Source organism: Octopus bimaculoides, chromosome 7 (assembly GCF_046866305.1).
Source record: "Octopus bimaculoides isolate indiv1 chromosome 7, ASM4686630v1, whole genome shotgun sequence".
Taxonomy (NCBI): domain Eukaryota; kingdom Metazoa; phylum Mollusca; class Cephalopoda; order Octopoda; family Octopodidae; genus Octopus; species Octopus bimaculoides.
The window spans coordinates 55,434,168-55,449,167 of NC_142934.1; the positions used below are offsets into that span (position 1 = coordinate 55,434,168).

The 15,000-nt window shown below is 39.2% G+C and overlaps 1 protein-coding gene across 3 annotated transcripts in view; it reads left to right on the forward strand.

Moving 5' to 3' along the window:
* Window positions 1-15,000, forward strand: part of LOC106871816 (tRNA (cytosine(38)-C(5))-methyltransferase) — a 68,428-nt gene that overhangs the window by 12,480 nt on the left and 40,948 nt on the right. For 2 of the 3 annotated variants that reach the window (XM_052969692.2, XM_089355325.1), the window contains exon 1: window positions 4,234-4,349. The exons of the other annotated variant lie outside the window; for it this stretch is intronic. In XM_052969692.2, coding sequence (XP_052825652.1) covers window positions 4,274-4,349 — 76 coding nt within the window. In that variant the 5' untranslated portion in view covers window positions 4,234-4,273. Of the gene's footprint in view, window positions 1-4,233; window positions 4,350-15,000 lie in introns of those variants that run through there. 3 annotated transcript variants of the gene reach the window in all.

Genomic DNA, 15,000 nt, shown 5'->3' on the forward strand with positions numbered 1-15,000 from the left:
CTTTTCAATGAGAAATTTAATCTACATGTTATGAAGATGACTGCCAGTAACCTACAGATTCTTATTCCTGGTGAGAGGCACATTCACCAACGTTTACTTTTTCCACACGTCGGCTTCGTCTTGATCGACATTGAAGAGAAGTCCACACTACTAGATGTGTAGTGATCACTGATTAGGAATAAATATGAAGCTCTTGATCCAAACGGACCAGGAGAGGTTCAAAATCATCTCTGATTAGACTGACTTTTTTTCTTTTCTGTTTTGCTGAGTCTGGAGTAAAAGACAGTGCTCAAGACCTTTGCAGGTCCTCCAGGACCGGCGAAGGTGACACCGTTAATGTTCTGTTTAAACTACAGCAAGTCAACAGCTGCAGGAAAAAACATGAACAGCGAGATTTCAAAGAGTTGAAATTCTGTGGTGATAGAAGGAAGAAGACCAAGTTGCCACATCTGTAAAGCTGCAAACCAACTGACGGTCTTCTGTGTACTGTGTGTTGGCACTCCGTCGCTTACGACGTCGAGGGTTCCAGTTGATCCGATCAACGGAACAGCCTGCTCGTGAAATTAACGTGCAAGTGGCTGAGCACTCCACAGACACGTGTACCCTTAACGTAGTTCTCGGGGATATTCGGCGTGACACAGTGTGACAAGGCTGACCCTTTGAATTACAGGCACAACAGAAACAGGAAGTAAGAGTGAGAGAAAGTTGTGGTGAAAGCGTACAACAGGGTTCGCCACCATCCCCTGCCGGAACCTCGTGGAGCTTTAAGTGTTTTCGCTCAATAAACACTCACAACGCCCAGTCTGGGAATCGAATCCGCGATCCTATGACCGCGGATCCGCTGCCCCAACCATTGCGCCTCCATTTCTGTGTACTATGGATGGTATAAAGAAAGAAAACTCCTACTGCTGCTGATACCACAAACACAAACAACAGCAGCAGCAATGTGCAATGACAGCAGCAGTACCAGTAACTGCAGCTGTAATAACAAAGCAGCAACAATAGCAGTAACAAAATTAACAGTATCAAAAACAGCAGCAGCAACAAAAATTCCAATCACAGCAGCCGTAAAACTACCGACAACAACACAACGACTCAGTAACACAATGTGTTACTTTGCTCCATTCTCCGCAATGCACATACGTGCGAATACCTCTTCCCTATCATTTGCTTCAGAAATCAATCTCAGATACACGTGAAAAAGCATGCTACAGAAGTCCATCGTAAAAAAGAAACATAAAATTTAACGAGGGTCACCCTAAGCAGAAACCTGAAAAGCTCAAAGGATTAATGGAGGAGCATTTTTCAACCATCCACGTAGTCACACCACCAGATCCAGCACAGCAACACCACCAGTATTACAACGTCATCCGTCTTTACGTTCTGAATTCAAATTCCACCGAAGTCGACTTTGCCTTTCATCCATTCGGGATCTATAAGATAAGTACCAGTTGAGCACTGGAGTCGATGTAATTGACTTACCCCCTCCCCCAAAATTGCTGGCCTTGAGCAGCAAAATGGCAGAGTCGTCGGAGCGGCAGATTTATTCCGAGTTTTTGTGCTCTTAGTTCAAATCCCGACGAGGTCGGTTTTTTCCTTTCATCAACAACAGGAAAACTTTCGAAAGCATCGACAACCGAAGAAAATGAAACAACAACGGCGGTGCCCCAGCATGGCCACATCTCACGAGCTGAAACTAGTAAAAGACGAAGAAAAAAGAGTAAATTCCAACAACACGTCCAAAAGTTAATCACGCCATAACTATCCTTCATCATTTTCCCCGATATAAATAAATACGAGTGTACTGAAAATTTCCTGGCTTTGGGTAAAAGCAAATGCAGAAGTATCAGTTAATCATGATTTTATTCAACATATTCCCCTCTCAGATTCACACATTTATTGCAATGGTCCTTCAGTACTTCTAAGCCCTGTAAAAGATTTCGGGATATTGGGCCTCCAGCCAAGCCTTTCGCGAAACCCTTAAAGCCAGAAACTTTTCGGCACCCCCTCGTACAACAGAGATATAATAACTAGAAAGAGACAAAAGTTCGAGATGCTTGTCCACAGCTTGTCACCTCGTAAAAGAAATGAAAATCATCCACAAACAATTATTAGAAATGTTTTCTAAAGAAATATCTTTAAATGAAAAGTAATGGGGAGCTTCCAGAACAGAGCTGACAAAAGACTTTTGGACAAGCTTTTCGAGGAACGCGAGTCAACTGCTGGGAAAACCGGATCACCTGTCTTTCCACATGTTTAAGTTATGTAATCTTTTTCACCCCGCCCACCCCTGCATTTTTTTTTTATCTGTATTACTGATAAAATATAAATGTACCTGACCTGGGACTACCTTGAAAGCAACATCCAAAAGCACTGGATATACAGTTGTGAGCAAAAGTTTTGAACGTAGGTTTGAAAATTAGGATTTTTATATTAAATGCCCAAATTATATTTACTTTGCAATATATTATTACTTGACCAATTTGGAATATAGGTCTGAAAATTATCAAGTATATCTCTACATTGTATATATTTGAATCAAATTGTACTTGGGCATAACAATTTTAATTTTTTTCTTTTAAATGTTCCAACTTTTGGGCATGACTATAATACCACAAGGTTTCCGTGTTGCATCACTCGCAGCTATCCTCGATGACTACGAGATATACTGGTCTTGGATCAGGATGCCGAATGGTAGATGTTTCGGAGTGTTTCAGATCTGAAGGTGCGACCGATTTTCTGAACCGGAATGGTAAGCCGGTGGTCCGGGAAGTGGACCGCTGCGGAAGTAGTACTTTGAAGCAGTGGCTATGATCCGAAACGGTCAAGGATGATGGATTTCTCCAGACGTCTCGAAGCTTTTTGGGGGGACATTTTGCTCTTTAGTACTGTGCAAGACATAAATGTCATTTTAGACGCACGTTAGAATTGTGAGGGGTTATCAAGTAGAAAAGTGCGATGTAAAAACTCGCAAACTAACCCAAACAATTCCAACAGCCTAACGTGTACCGACTGGTCGCACCAAATATAGTAGTGTGAACATGGAGCAATTGCACCGGGACATCCAGATCGTATCTATCTAGGGTATTATTTGGGTCAACAGACGGGAACTATGAATAACATCAAGAAACGCCTGCCCTGGCAGTGCTGAGGGAGGAGATGGAGTTATTGCCTGAACGAGACAAACTCTACAATCGCGGGTCTATCCCGAAGTACCTTCAGTCTGACTTGTCGGAACAATGAACAATGAAATGCACTCGTTCAGTATCCAGGCATCACTGGACTGTGGAGGTATGTCGAATAGTTGCCATCGCGTGTTGGTCATATTCGACTATCGTTCAAGTCCATGCCGAGGATCGCCCGCCGCCTTCTATGACTCTGAAAGGCAGGTACTTTCTCTTCCTGGAGGCTATGGTGAAACAGGTTATGTGGAGAACGAGACTGAAACGAATGAGGACGGACACTTTCCTCTGTGAGCTTTCATCAGCTTTTTCAAGTTTCGCTTGACAAGAAGGGTGAGTGAGCGGAAGGAGAAGTCCCACCACTACCACCACCACCCCGTACACTTATTGAGATGTGAGTGAGCGTGGTTAATGGGGCACGAATAGGCGAAACTACTTAAATATGTGCTTGCAGGTCGGCAGAAGTTAAACGAGTAAGGGCATTTTCCCTCCCCACTTGAAGGGATAACTTTTTTTTTTTTAGTTTTGTTGAAAGATAGCTCCTTTGATTGACCTTCGTAGCTGTTTTTGTTGTTTTGTTTCTATTATTTTGGGGGGGGGGATTTTTATTTATTGAAACACTCTTGTTATCTTTTGCTTATGTTATTCTTTTTTTTTTATTCACTTTAGGCAAATCTTCCCTTGTATAGCATCTTCTCTTTTTATCTACTCTCCCTCTTTTTTTAGCCCTTGTGGCAGAGAAAAAGTTATCAAGACTGTAGATTGACAGAACTGTTAGAGTGTCGAATAAAATGCATTCTGGTATTTCTTCCGATACTTAACGTTCTGAGTTCAAATTCAATCATTTATCTCTTCGAGATCGATAAAATGAAGAGCCAATCAATTACTAAAATCAATGTTATCGACAAACCCGCTTCCTTCAGAAATGCTGGCCTAGTGCCTAATTTAAAAAATTATTATCATCGTTGTTTTCAGTGGTGTTTTCTTAGCTATTTTACTCTTGCATGTCTTATTCAATAAAATCCAAATGAGAAATGGAATAAAAGTTACTGAGGGTACTGTTTTCCAGTAACACCGGCCCTGCTTTTAAAATGGCCATGCGTAACAACACACTTCGCGTGTTGGAGTTATATAGCGGTATAGGGGGAATGCATTACGCTTTACAAGGTAAGAGTTCTAATTAGTAAGATCATGTTGATTCGATTGATGTTCAGTGACGATATTGATACGTAGAGTAGTGTTTTTCCATTTAACTGCTTTAAATTCCTATCTCCTGTCTACACTTAGTCTTTCGTAAACACTATCGCGGAACTGTACCTCCCGGCTTAGTTTCGATTTACAGTAAGATTATATGTCAGTTAGGCTAGTAAATCTTACGAAATGAACTTTACAAAATGTCGATACCTGTCCTGTATAACTTCCTTATAGTCTGTCCAAAGAAGTTTATATTTAGGTATCGAGAATACAGGCAAAACCGTCTGGATTCCATTCTTATATTTTATTTTACTTACGTTGCTAGTCATCTGTACAAAGGCACGAACCTCGCATATTTTTATTTAATTTATCTTCTCTTATAAAACTAATACTTTTTAAAGTACCAGCACGTGTTGTTGGACAATCAAATTAGTATAAATCTAAACTAAATGTCTAGATGTCTCCTAAACCACGTGGAGATGCTTTGAGAAGGGATGCTTAACTCCGCTGTTACTTGTGATACAGGTGAAAGGTAAATCTCTTGGGAATCAGTTGGTACCTTAAAAGGAGGTACCTACTTATGTGAAGTAAGGTATTATAGGATATCGTGATTTGCTCCGAACCGACGAAATACCAACAGTGGGTTTGAACTGCAGTCTGTGATGTAATAGTTGACGATCGTAAAAATGCGATCATTTCGCTTCTACTCATAACAAATACTTTAAAAAATCAAGTTTTTTCCCTGTCATTTCCGAGTTCGAATCCCTTCGAGGTCGACTTTATATCTTTATTGTTCTTAGGGTTATGAAATAAGCACCAATAACATGGATCGCTGTCTACAGCTGATCGTGTGCCAATATATGTTTGTGTGTGTGTATTATTTTATTTGTTTCAGTCATTTGACTTCGGCCATGCTGGAGCATCGCCTTCAGTTAAACAAATCGAAACCAGGGCATATTCTTTATAAGCCCAGTACTTATTCTATCGTTCTTTTTTGCTGAACCTGTAAGTTACGGAGACGTAAACACACCAGCATCGGTTGTCAAGCGATACTGGAGAGACAAGCACATAGATATATATACGACAGGCTTCTTTCAGTTTCCGTCAACCAAATCCACTCACAACACTTTGGTCGGCCCGAAGCTATAGTAGAAGACACTTGCCCAAGGTACCACGCAGTGGAACTGAACTCGGAACCATGTGGTTGGTAAGCAAGCTACTTACCACACAGCCACTGTATATATATATATATACATATATATATATATATATATATAGTTGCCCGAAATGATTACAGCTGCGCTTAAAACTAAGTCCTCTTATCGGTTCGATTTGCTGGAAACTCTCACCTCTGCCTCTGCGGAATTTTCCAGGAAAAATAAAAGAAACAGAACTGAAAGGAAACGAACGTGCGAATTAGTGTGAAAACAAAACGAATTGTCACGAATACCACGTTTGTTTTGTTTCACATTTAGTATGTGCGTCACATACAGAACAATGCCATTGTTAGTTATTTTCAGTGACTTTGAGAAAGGCATAAATGTGGCACAATCCCCCTCAAAACATTAAATGGTGTGGTCGAAGAGTTGCATTCCATTAACGCTTCTTCGAGTTTACTACAGGAGTTGCTTCCCCTACCCTGTCAGCTTCGCACCCATACAGGCAAGGGAGATAACTTGCTTAGTACATGTTCCTTGTAACCCTGAGGCTGTTTAGAACATTGCGACAACTTTATTTCGATCTGAGGAAGAGTTTGCTGTATCTGCGTGGCGCAAAGCATATCTGATGCTTAGTATAATGGATCACAGTAGCTAATATGCATCTTGTGGGCTTAATAATTAAATAATTCGGTGATATTTAGCCTCCTGTTGTTTGAAGCCTTGCTATTTCTTAGCTTTTGAAGTACCACGTAGAGATCCACAAGTTAGTTCAACGATGATTGACGAAAAAGCTAAGATTGTCTAGAGCAATGGTTCTCCACTCAGTATCATTTTGACTTTAACTAATTATCCCCAAATCACTTTAAAAATATATATCATCATCATCATCGTTTAACGTCCGCTTTCCATGCTAGCATGGGTTGGACGATTTGACTGAGGACTGGTGAACCAGATGGCTACACCAGGCTTCAATCTGATCTGGCAGAGTTTCTACAGCTGCATGCCCTTCCTAACGCCAACCACTCAGAGAATGTAGTGGGTGCTTTTACGTGCCACCAGCACGAAGGTCAGTCAGGAGGTACTGGCAACGGCCACGTTCGAAATGGTGTATTTTACGTGCCACCTGCACAGGAGCCAGTCCAGCGGCACTGGCAATGATCTCGCTCAAATGTCTTTTCACATGCCACTGGTACAAGTGCCAGGAAGGCGACGTTGGTAACGGTCACGCTGAAATGGTGCTGTTTACGTGCCACCGGCACGAAAGCCAGACAGCTGGTGCTCTGGCAATGATCACGCTCGGACAGACTTAATAATTGTTTTTGTCCGTATATATCATCAGCATGTAGATGTGTGTATGTGTGACTATATAGTTCATAGATGAGATTCAGATACTCTCCGTCTAGAATACACCTGGTAGTGCTCAAGAGGTTAAAACTTGAGCTGGTAGAGGAGTAAATGTAAGGACAAACAAGTTAGACAGGTCGATATACAGAGGATATTTAATACATTAAATACTAAAAATGCAAAAGATGTATAGGTGTTTAGATACAAAAAATGTCCGACTTAGAATAGAAAAGATATCAAAAATTAAAGGGGATGAAGAAAAGTGTTACAAATCCATCAGCTGTTTCTGGGGGCTCAGTGGTCCAAATTAATTATTGTAAATTGATTCCATTGTCAGAATCTTTTACTTGTTTCAGTCATTTCACTGTGGCCATGCAGGAATACCACCTTGAAGGGTTTTCGGCTGAACAAATTGACCCCAGGACTTACTTTATGTATATTTTTTAAGCCAAGTACTTATTCTATCTCTTTTTTCCAGACTGCTAAGTTATAGGGTCGTAAACACACCAATGCTGGTTGTAAAGCTGTGATGAGAGAACAAACACACACACACACACATAAATATATATGTATATATATATATATATATATATATATATATATATATATATATATATATATATATATATACATACATATATATAAATATATCGTCCAATAATACTATCCATATCACGTCCTCACTTTGTTGTTTTTTTGTTTTTTTGTTATTGTGTTTTTGAACTATATATATATATATATATATATGTATACAACAGGTTTCTTTTTAGTTGTACACACACATACACAATTGACTTATTTCAGTTTCCATCTACCAAATCTACTCTCAAGGCTTTGGTCAGCCTGAGGCTATAGTAGAAGACATTTGCCCAAGGTGCCACACAGTGGAACCAAAGCCAGAAATATCTGGTTAGGGAGCAAGTTTTTTATCACACAGCTACACCTGTGCTTATATATAGAAAGATGTAGCACAATAGTTGTAAGAGATGAGTAAATTTCTCTGTTGTCTTCTCCAGGCTTATTTTATGATTTAAGCTGACAGGCATGGCTGTGTGTGATGACGAAGCTCACTTCCCAGTCACATGCTTTCAGGTTTAGCACCACATTTGCTCAAGATGCCATGCAGTGGCACTTTGAGCAAATGTCTTCTACTAAAGTAGCATAGTTATTTACCAATTGAGATTATTTTCATTTCCTTTCATTTCAGCTACTTATCTGTTTGTATATCTATTGGTATATCTCTTTATCTGTTGATATGGCTGTAGACACAACCTACATATCTATTTATCCAGCCATCCTTCCTTCCTTCCTTTTGTCTTTCCCGCCTTCCTTCCTTTCCTGTCTGCTGGTATATGAATCTGTCTCCTCTCATAATACCGATAAGCATTTAAACTTAATAACAAAAAGAAATAAATAAAAAATTAATAATGGTGGTGGCATCCCTGCATAGCCACAGCCTCTAGTCTTGAACAAGTTAAATATAAAAGTGTAACATCCACAGCTATTTGCTAACTATCATGCTTGAGAAGAACCATTAAGCCAAGTGAAATCATTGTTGTGGACATTGTTGGTGTCACATATCTGGCATCGATGCTGGTGGCACGTAAAAGGCACCTTTCGAGTATTGAGCCTCACTGAGGCAATGTTGCCAATGCCAGTGTCTCAGAATGGTTGGCGTTAGGAAGGGCACCCACCTATAGAAACCAGACCAAATCAGATTGGAGTTTGGCGCAGCCCCTCAGCTTACCAGCCCTGGTCAAACCATCCAACCCATGCCAGCATGGACGACGGACACTAAATAATGATGATGATGATGATGATAATGATGATATATATATACATATATATAAAACTTTCTCCATTTGAGTTATTACCTCCTTTGATGTAGAAACAAGCAGAATCCTACATTTTTTAAACTGAAAGATAAATATTAGATTTGTTATAAGGTCACTGGATAATAACAACACCAGCACCTGTCCTAGTACTGTTAGTCTCTATATTGCTAGCAAGAAGATGAGTTGCTGCTACCTCTAGCAGTTGAACATTCCTCATTGACAAGATCAAGGTTGAAATCACATGATCTGGTGGTCTTAGTGCTGGAGGTGGCAGGGATTTATCTCCCCACTAGCGATATAAGCTAGAGTGCATTTTGCACCCAAAGCCAATATGAGTTTCTCTCATGGTATCTACCGCAGTATAGTTTGTTCTAACAGAACATCCACATTTAAGTGGGGATAAATATTACTTCTCAGTATCAATGCTGCCTCTGTCACTAATAAATATTATTTATCTTAAGCAAGAATCTATTTCATACATGTCTTGCATTCATGTGACCATGTGGGTTCAGTTCCACTGCGTGGCACCTTGGACAAGTGTCTTCTGCTATAGCCTCGGCCAACCAAAGCCTTGTGAGTGAATTTGGTAGATGGAAACTGAAAGAAGCCCGTCGTATATATATATATATATATTTTTTTTTTCTCTGTTTTTCTCTTTGTTTTCTCCGTATTCTTTCTGTTGAAGAGTGTAGCTCGAAATGTTAATGAATTCCCCTATTCCCAAGCGTTAAACTAATACATCCTTTTGTTGTTTACACCACCCGTCCTCGTCTGTTGTTGTTTTTTTCGTAAATTCTCCCATATATATATATATATGTGTTTGTGTGTCTGTGTTTGTCCCCCGCCAACATCGCTTGACAACCGATGCTGGTGTGTTTACGTCCCCGAAACTTAGCAGTTCGGCAAAAGAGACCGATTGAAAGAGTACTAGGCTTACAAAGAATAAGTCCTGGGGTCGATTTGCTCAACTAAAGGCGGTGCTCCAGCATGGTCACAGTCAAATGACTGAAACAAGTAAAAGAGTGTATATATACACACACACACACACACACATGACAGAAGTAGATAGACACCCTTATAATCATTAAAATTTATTTAAATTTGAAATTATTCATTCTAATTATCTATTAATTGTTATAATGTGGACATTTAATATTTAGTAGACATGCCCTTTGCATTTTTCAATGCAAGGACCCTATTAGACAGGTTACTGATCAGATGGTGAATATTCTCTTGAGGAATTCCTTACCAAGTTTCATGCAGTGATCTCAGAAGATCTGGCTTTGAAGATGCTTTCTTGTTCTTTTTTTGAAGTGTCCTGTCCATTATATCCCAGCGGTGTTCAATAGGGTTCATATCTGGTAACTGGCTTGGCTATGGACGCTTTTTAATGCCATTCTCACCCAACAAATCTTTGGTCATTTTAGCCATGTGACAAGGAGCCCCATCTTCCATAATTAAAGTCTTCTTTAATCATTTCACCACTGGAGAAGATTAGAAGGAGTCCTTTCTGCAATGTGGACATGTATTTATCTGAGTTTATGTATCCCTCACACTCCACCAGCACTGATCAACCATTGCTCCAAATTACTCCCCAGACCATCACAGAATAGCTGCCTTGTTTCATTATTGGCTGCAATCTTTTAACATCAAATTCTTGATCACAGAGTCTCCAGACTCACACTCAACCACAATCAGGAAATACAGCAAATCTGGACTCATCAGAGAATATGGCAGTGTCCCAAAATACTAGTGACTTCTCCACCATCTCACTGGCCCGATCTTTTCTCCACTTGATGTTGGCTGGTCAAAGAAAGGGTTTCCTTCTTGCTGCTCTGCCATAGTAACCAAGTTTCTGGAGATACCTGACAGCTGTTCTGGGACTGACATCAACTTGCTCTGCTATGTCAGAGGCCTTGCAACAAGGATTATCCTCCACACTTCTCTTAACAAAGAGAAGGGTCCTGTCAGAGGGCCCTGATTGATCTAGGTGAGGTGATGTGGACTCCTTCACTACTCTGGTGAATTGCACAATCACTCTATTAACTGTAGAAAGCAGAATCCCAAGGTTTTCTCTGATTTTACACTGACTACATCCACCTTCAGAATGACCCACAATATGGCCTCTTTGAAATTCAGACAATTCCAAAGCTTCTTCTGTACATGGCCTGATTAAACAGTCACATATAGAACCTGAAACATGAAAATGTCAACTAATAAAAAATATAAACCTTCACAAGTTAGAATGAACATAAAACAATGTTTTACGGGGTTTTTATTCACTTCTGTCACGTCTGTGTGTGTGTGGCCTTCGTAGGATTTTCGAGCAAGATCGTTGCCAGCGCCCCTAGACTGGCTCTTGTGTGGGTGGCACATAAAATACACTATTTTGAGCATGACCGTTGCCAGTACCGCCTGACTGGCCTTTGTACCGGTGGCACGTAAAAGCACTCACTACACTCTCGGAATGGTTGGCGTTAGGAAGGGCATCCAGCTGTAGAAACTCTGCCAAATCAGATTGGAGCCTGATGTAGCCATCTGGTTTCACCAGTCCTCAGTCAAATCGTCCAACCCATGCTAGCATGGAAAGCGGACGTTAAACGATGATGATGATGATATATATATATATGTGTGTGTGTAGAGAGAGAGACAGACAGAGACACACACAGATATTATGATTTTATATATGTATGACCTCATATAACCTGATTTTTCCAGTAGAACTTTATGTGCCTTTCATATCTGTGTTGTATCAGTATGTCAAATATGTTTTGATTGGCCGATTGCTGTTTTGTCTGATTATTTAAACTAACACTAATCATTTAACCATTTTATTGCTTTTCACCTCACTAAACACAGATTAACAGATTTCATGACATTGTGTACTCATGTAAACCTTTCCATGACAGATTTTTATTTATTTTTTTATACTTTTTTTCACACCACTATTTTATATTTTGATGACACATCAGATAGAACTGTTATTATGTAATTATTATTACTAGTTTTGTGGTTGTGGACTTCTGTGAATGTTGTCAAAATAGCTGTATAGTGTTTGTTATCTGTATTTTCTTATATGATTAGCTTTCAGCATTCAATATAGCTAACTATAAACTCTATGCAACACCGTACATGTTTTGCAGGCCTTTCTCTCATGTACAAGCACTAATTTGCAAATACACACATTCACACGCACACGTGTGCCCGCATATATGCACATATGTAAAAGCATTCCAGGGATTCTCCATTTGAGGTTCATAGGTGAAGACATGCATATGGAATACATATGCATGATGCATGCACACACATGAACAGTAATGAAACATACATACTCATGCTCTATTGTGACACACCCACTACGGCAATTTTATCCACATGCACACATATAACGCTCACATCAACCAGTTCATAAAACTACAAATCCCAAGAGCTGTCTTGACTTTAAACAAAAGTGATTTACTACTTCGTTAGTGACCAGCGTAAATATCCAAATGAAAAAAACTTAGAATAAATCCCAAAGAACACGTACATACATGTGTGTGTGTGTGTGTGTGTGTGTACACACACATATATTTGTCTATGTATGTACGTATGTATTACCATCATTATCATTTAATGTCCATTTACCATGGTAGCATAGGTTGGATGGTTTGACAGGAGCATATACAGGCATACCTTACCCTACATCATTAATTAGTTCCAGGAGACATGACTTAAGTTGAATTAACTTGTCTCTAAACTAAACCAATAATAACCATTCCCAGTTCTGTACTTTATTTATGAATGCAGTTTCAATAATACATACTAAATAAAAAGTTATTTTAAGCTTACAAACAAATGATTTTTTATTTTTAATACAGTACAGTAAAAAAAAAATAATCTAAATTTATGGATACAATTTGGTGGTGTTTACCATATATTGTGGATGCTTTATTTATGAATGCTGTTTGCAACAAGACATGGTAAAAGAAAAGCCATTTTTAAGCTTAACAAACAAATTCAGTAATTATTGCATCGGGACATCTTTCGCATTGAAGATCGGTGGTTGTCATACGCTGAGGACGGGTAAATACCCAGAAACTCGAGTCCGTGCGTATCACAGATCAAGATGGGAAGGATGACTTCCCTTTGCAAATACAGACAGGACACAGATGTGTGTCAATAGCTAGCTGGAGGAGATGTTCTCCTGGGGCTAAAAGCAACAGTAACATCCACCCTTAGGGTTCAGCCACATTTAAGTGGCAAATATACTTCACGTTGTCGTGCAGTTACTGTTAATATCTTGTTCAGAGATTTAACATTGATTGTCAGTAATTATTATTATTTTGCAATAGTAAAAAAAACGAAATTATTTTAAATTTACCAATATGTTCATACAATTTGGTGGTTTACATCACGTAAGTAGATGGCTGTGGATTGTCAACATCAACAGCTGACTCTGGCTGTTCCTGTTGTTTGATACACTTGTAACGTGGCTCAGGTTTAACTTCCTCTTCTTCTTTATTTTGCTGCTCGTGAATCTCTATCAAATCCTCATTCATCAGGGCCTGCTTATCTTTTTCAAAGAAATCTGTAAAATCCTCTTCCAAATCCATTTCCAGTTCTTTGCTCGTAGTCACCAACATTTTGTTGATGGCAACATTATCAAACCCCTTAAAATCATTCGTGAATTGTGGGCATAGCTTCTTCCATACACCATTCCTAGCCATGCTCTTCACATCATTCCATGCTGCTGCTATGTTCTGTACAGCCTTGTAGATATCGTATCTCTTCCAAAAGTCTCAAAGTGTGATAGACTTGTCAAGGTCAGTTACAGCTATTGCTTGCTGCAGCATATGCTTCATATAGTAACACTTGAAGATAGCAATTATTCCCTGATCCATTGGCTGCAGAAGAGACATGGTGTTCGGAGGGAGGTATACGATGGTAACATTGGGGTCAAAATCTAGAATGTTTTGCAGGTAGTCAGGAGCATTATCTAAGAAAAGTAAAACCTTAAAAGGAATCCCCTTCTCCTTACCGTACTTCTCTGCTACTGGGATAAAATGATTGAAGAACCAATCTTCAAAAGCAACAACAGTAACCCATGCTTTTGAATTAGCCATCCATACAACAAGGAGAGACGCCTTGAGTATGTTCCACAGGGCACGGGTGTTGTGTGCATGATACACAAGCAATGGCTTTAACTTAAAATCTCCTGCACAATTACCTCCCAACATAATGGTGACACGGTCTTTTGAGACCTTGCAGCCTGGAATAGTTTTCTCCTCCTTGGAAATGAATGAACAGTCTGGCAATTTTTTTCCAATACAATCCAGTTTCGTCTACATTAAAAATCTGTTCAGAAGAAACCTGTTTTCTTCAATGATTTTCTTAAATGCACTGGAAATTCCGCTGCTGCTTGTTCGTCAACTGATGCACTTTCACCTTGTTTCTTAATGGAGTGATAACTTCTTCGCTCCTTAAATCTCATGAACCATCCTTGACTTGCCTTGAACTCTACATCTTTCTCATCTGGATATTTTTTCTTCAAGTCCTCAAACAAAAGACAAGGCTTTCTCTTGAATGATTTCTTGACTAATAGTAGCACTCTGATGATTCAACCTAACAATCCAAAGAGAAAAAAGACTTTCCATTTCTTCAAAGATTTTGCCTCTTTTTTATTGACGACAGTATTCTTCATCCCCGGGGCTTCAGATTTGATATGTGCTAAAATCCTGTCCTTATTATGTACAATCGTCGATACAGTTGTCCAGATCATCCCAAAAGATCGTGCAACTGCTACCACTTCTTCACCTTTTTCATGGCATTTTATCACAGCCAGTTTATCTTCCAGCATTATAGTATGACATTTAGCACTTCACTATGAATTTTCTTAGGAGTAATGGGGGGCAAAAAATAAAGTCACAAATGAATGAGAATGAGAAAGGAGCCAATAAACAGACGTAAACAAATCTGAATTCAAAGCAATTGTGGGAATCATGAGTTACAACGATGCCGAACAGTAAATATTGGAACTACAGTGCAATATGAGCTCCCAAAAAAACGATAAATAAGATAACACAGCTGATTTCATGATTTTGTTCACTAAGCTACGCTACTCTATGGTGTGTTTCTTAACATCTGCTGTATGCATTTTAATATGATTTTATATTATGCTTTTATTGTATTTATTATACAGTAACATGATTTTATGTGCTTTTAATGGTTTTCTAGTGATTTTACGATTCCAATATTTGTGGCAGACAGATGTGAAGTCAAGTAAAATGACTTAACTTGATTTTT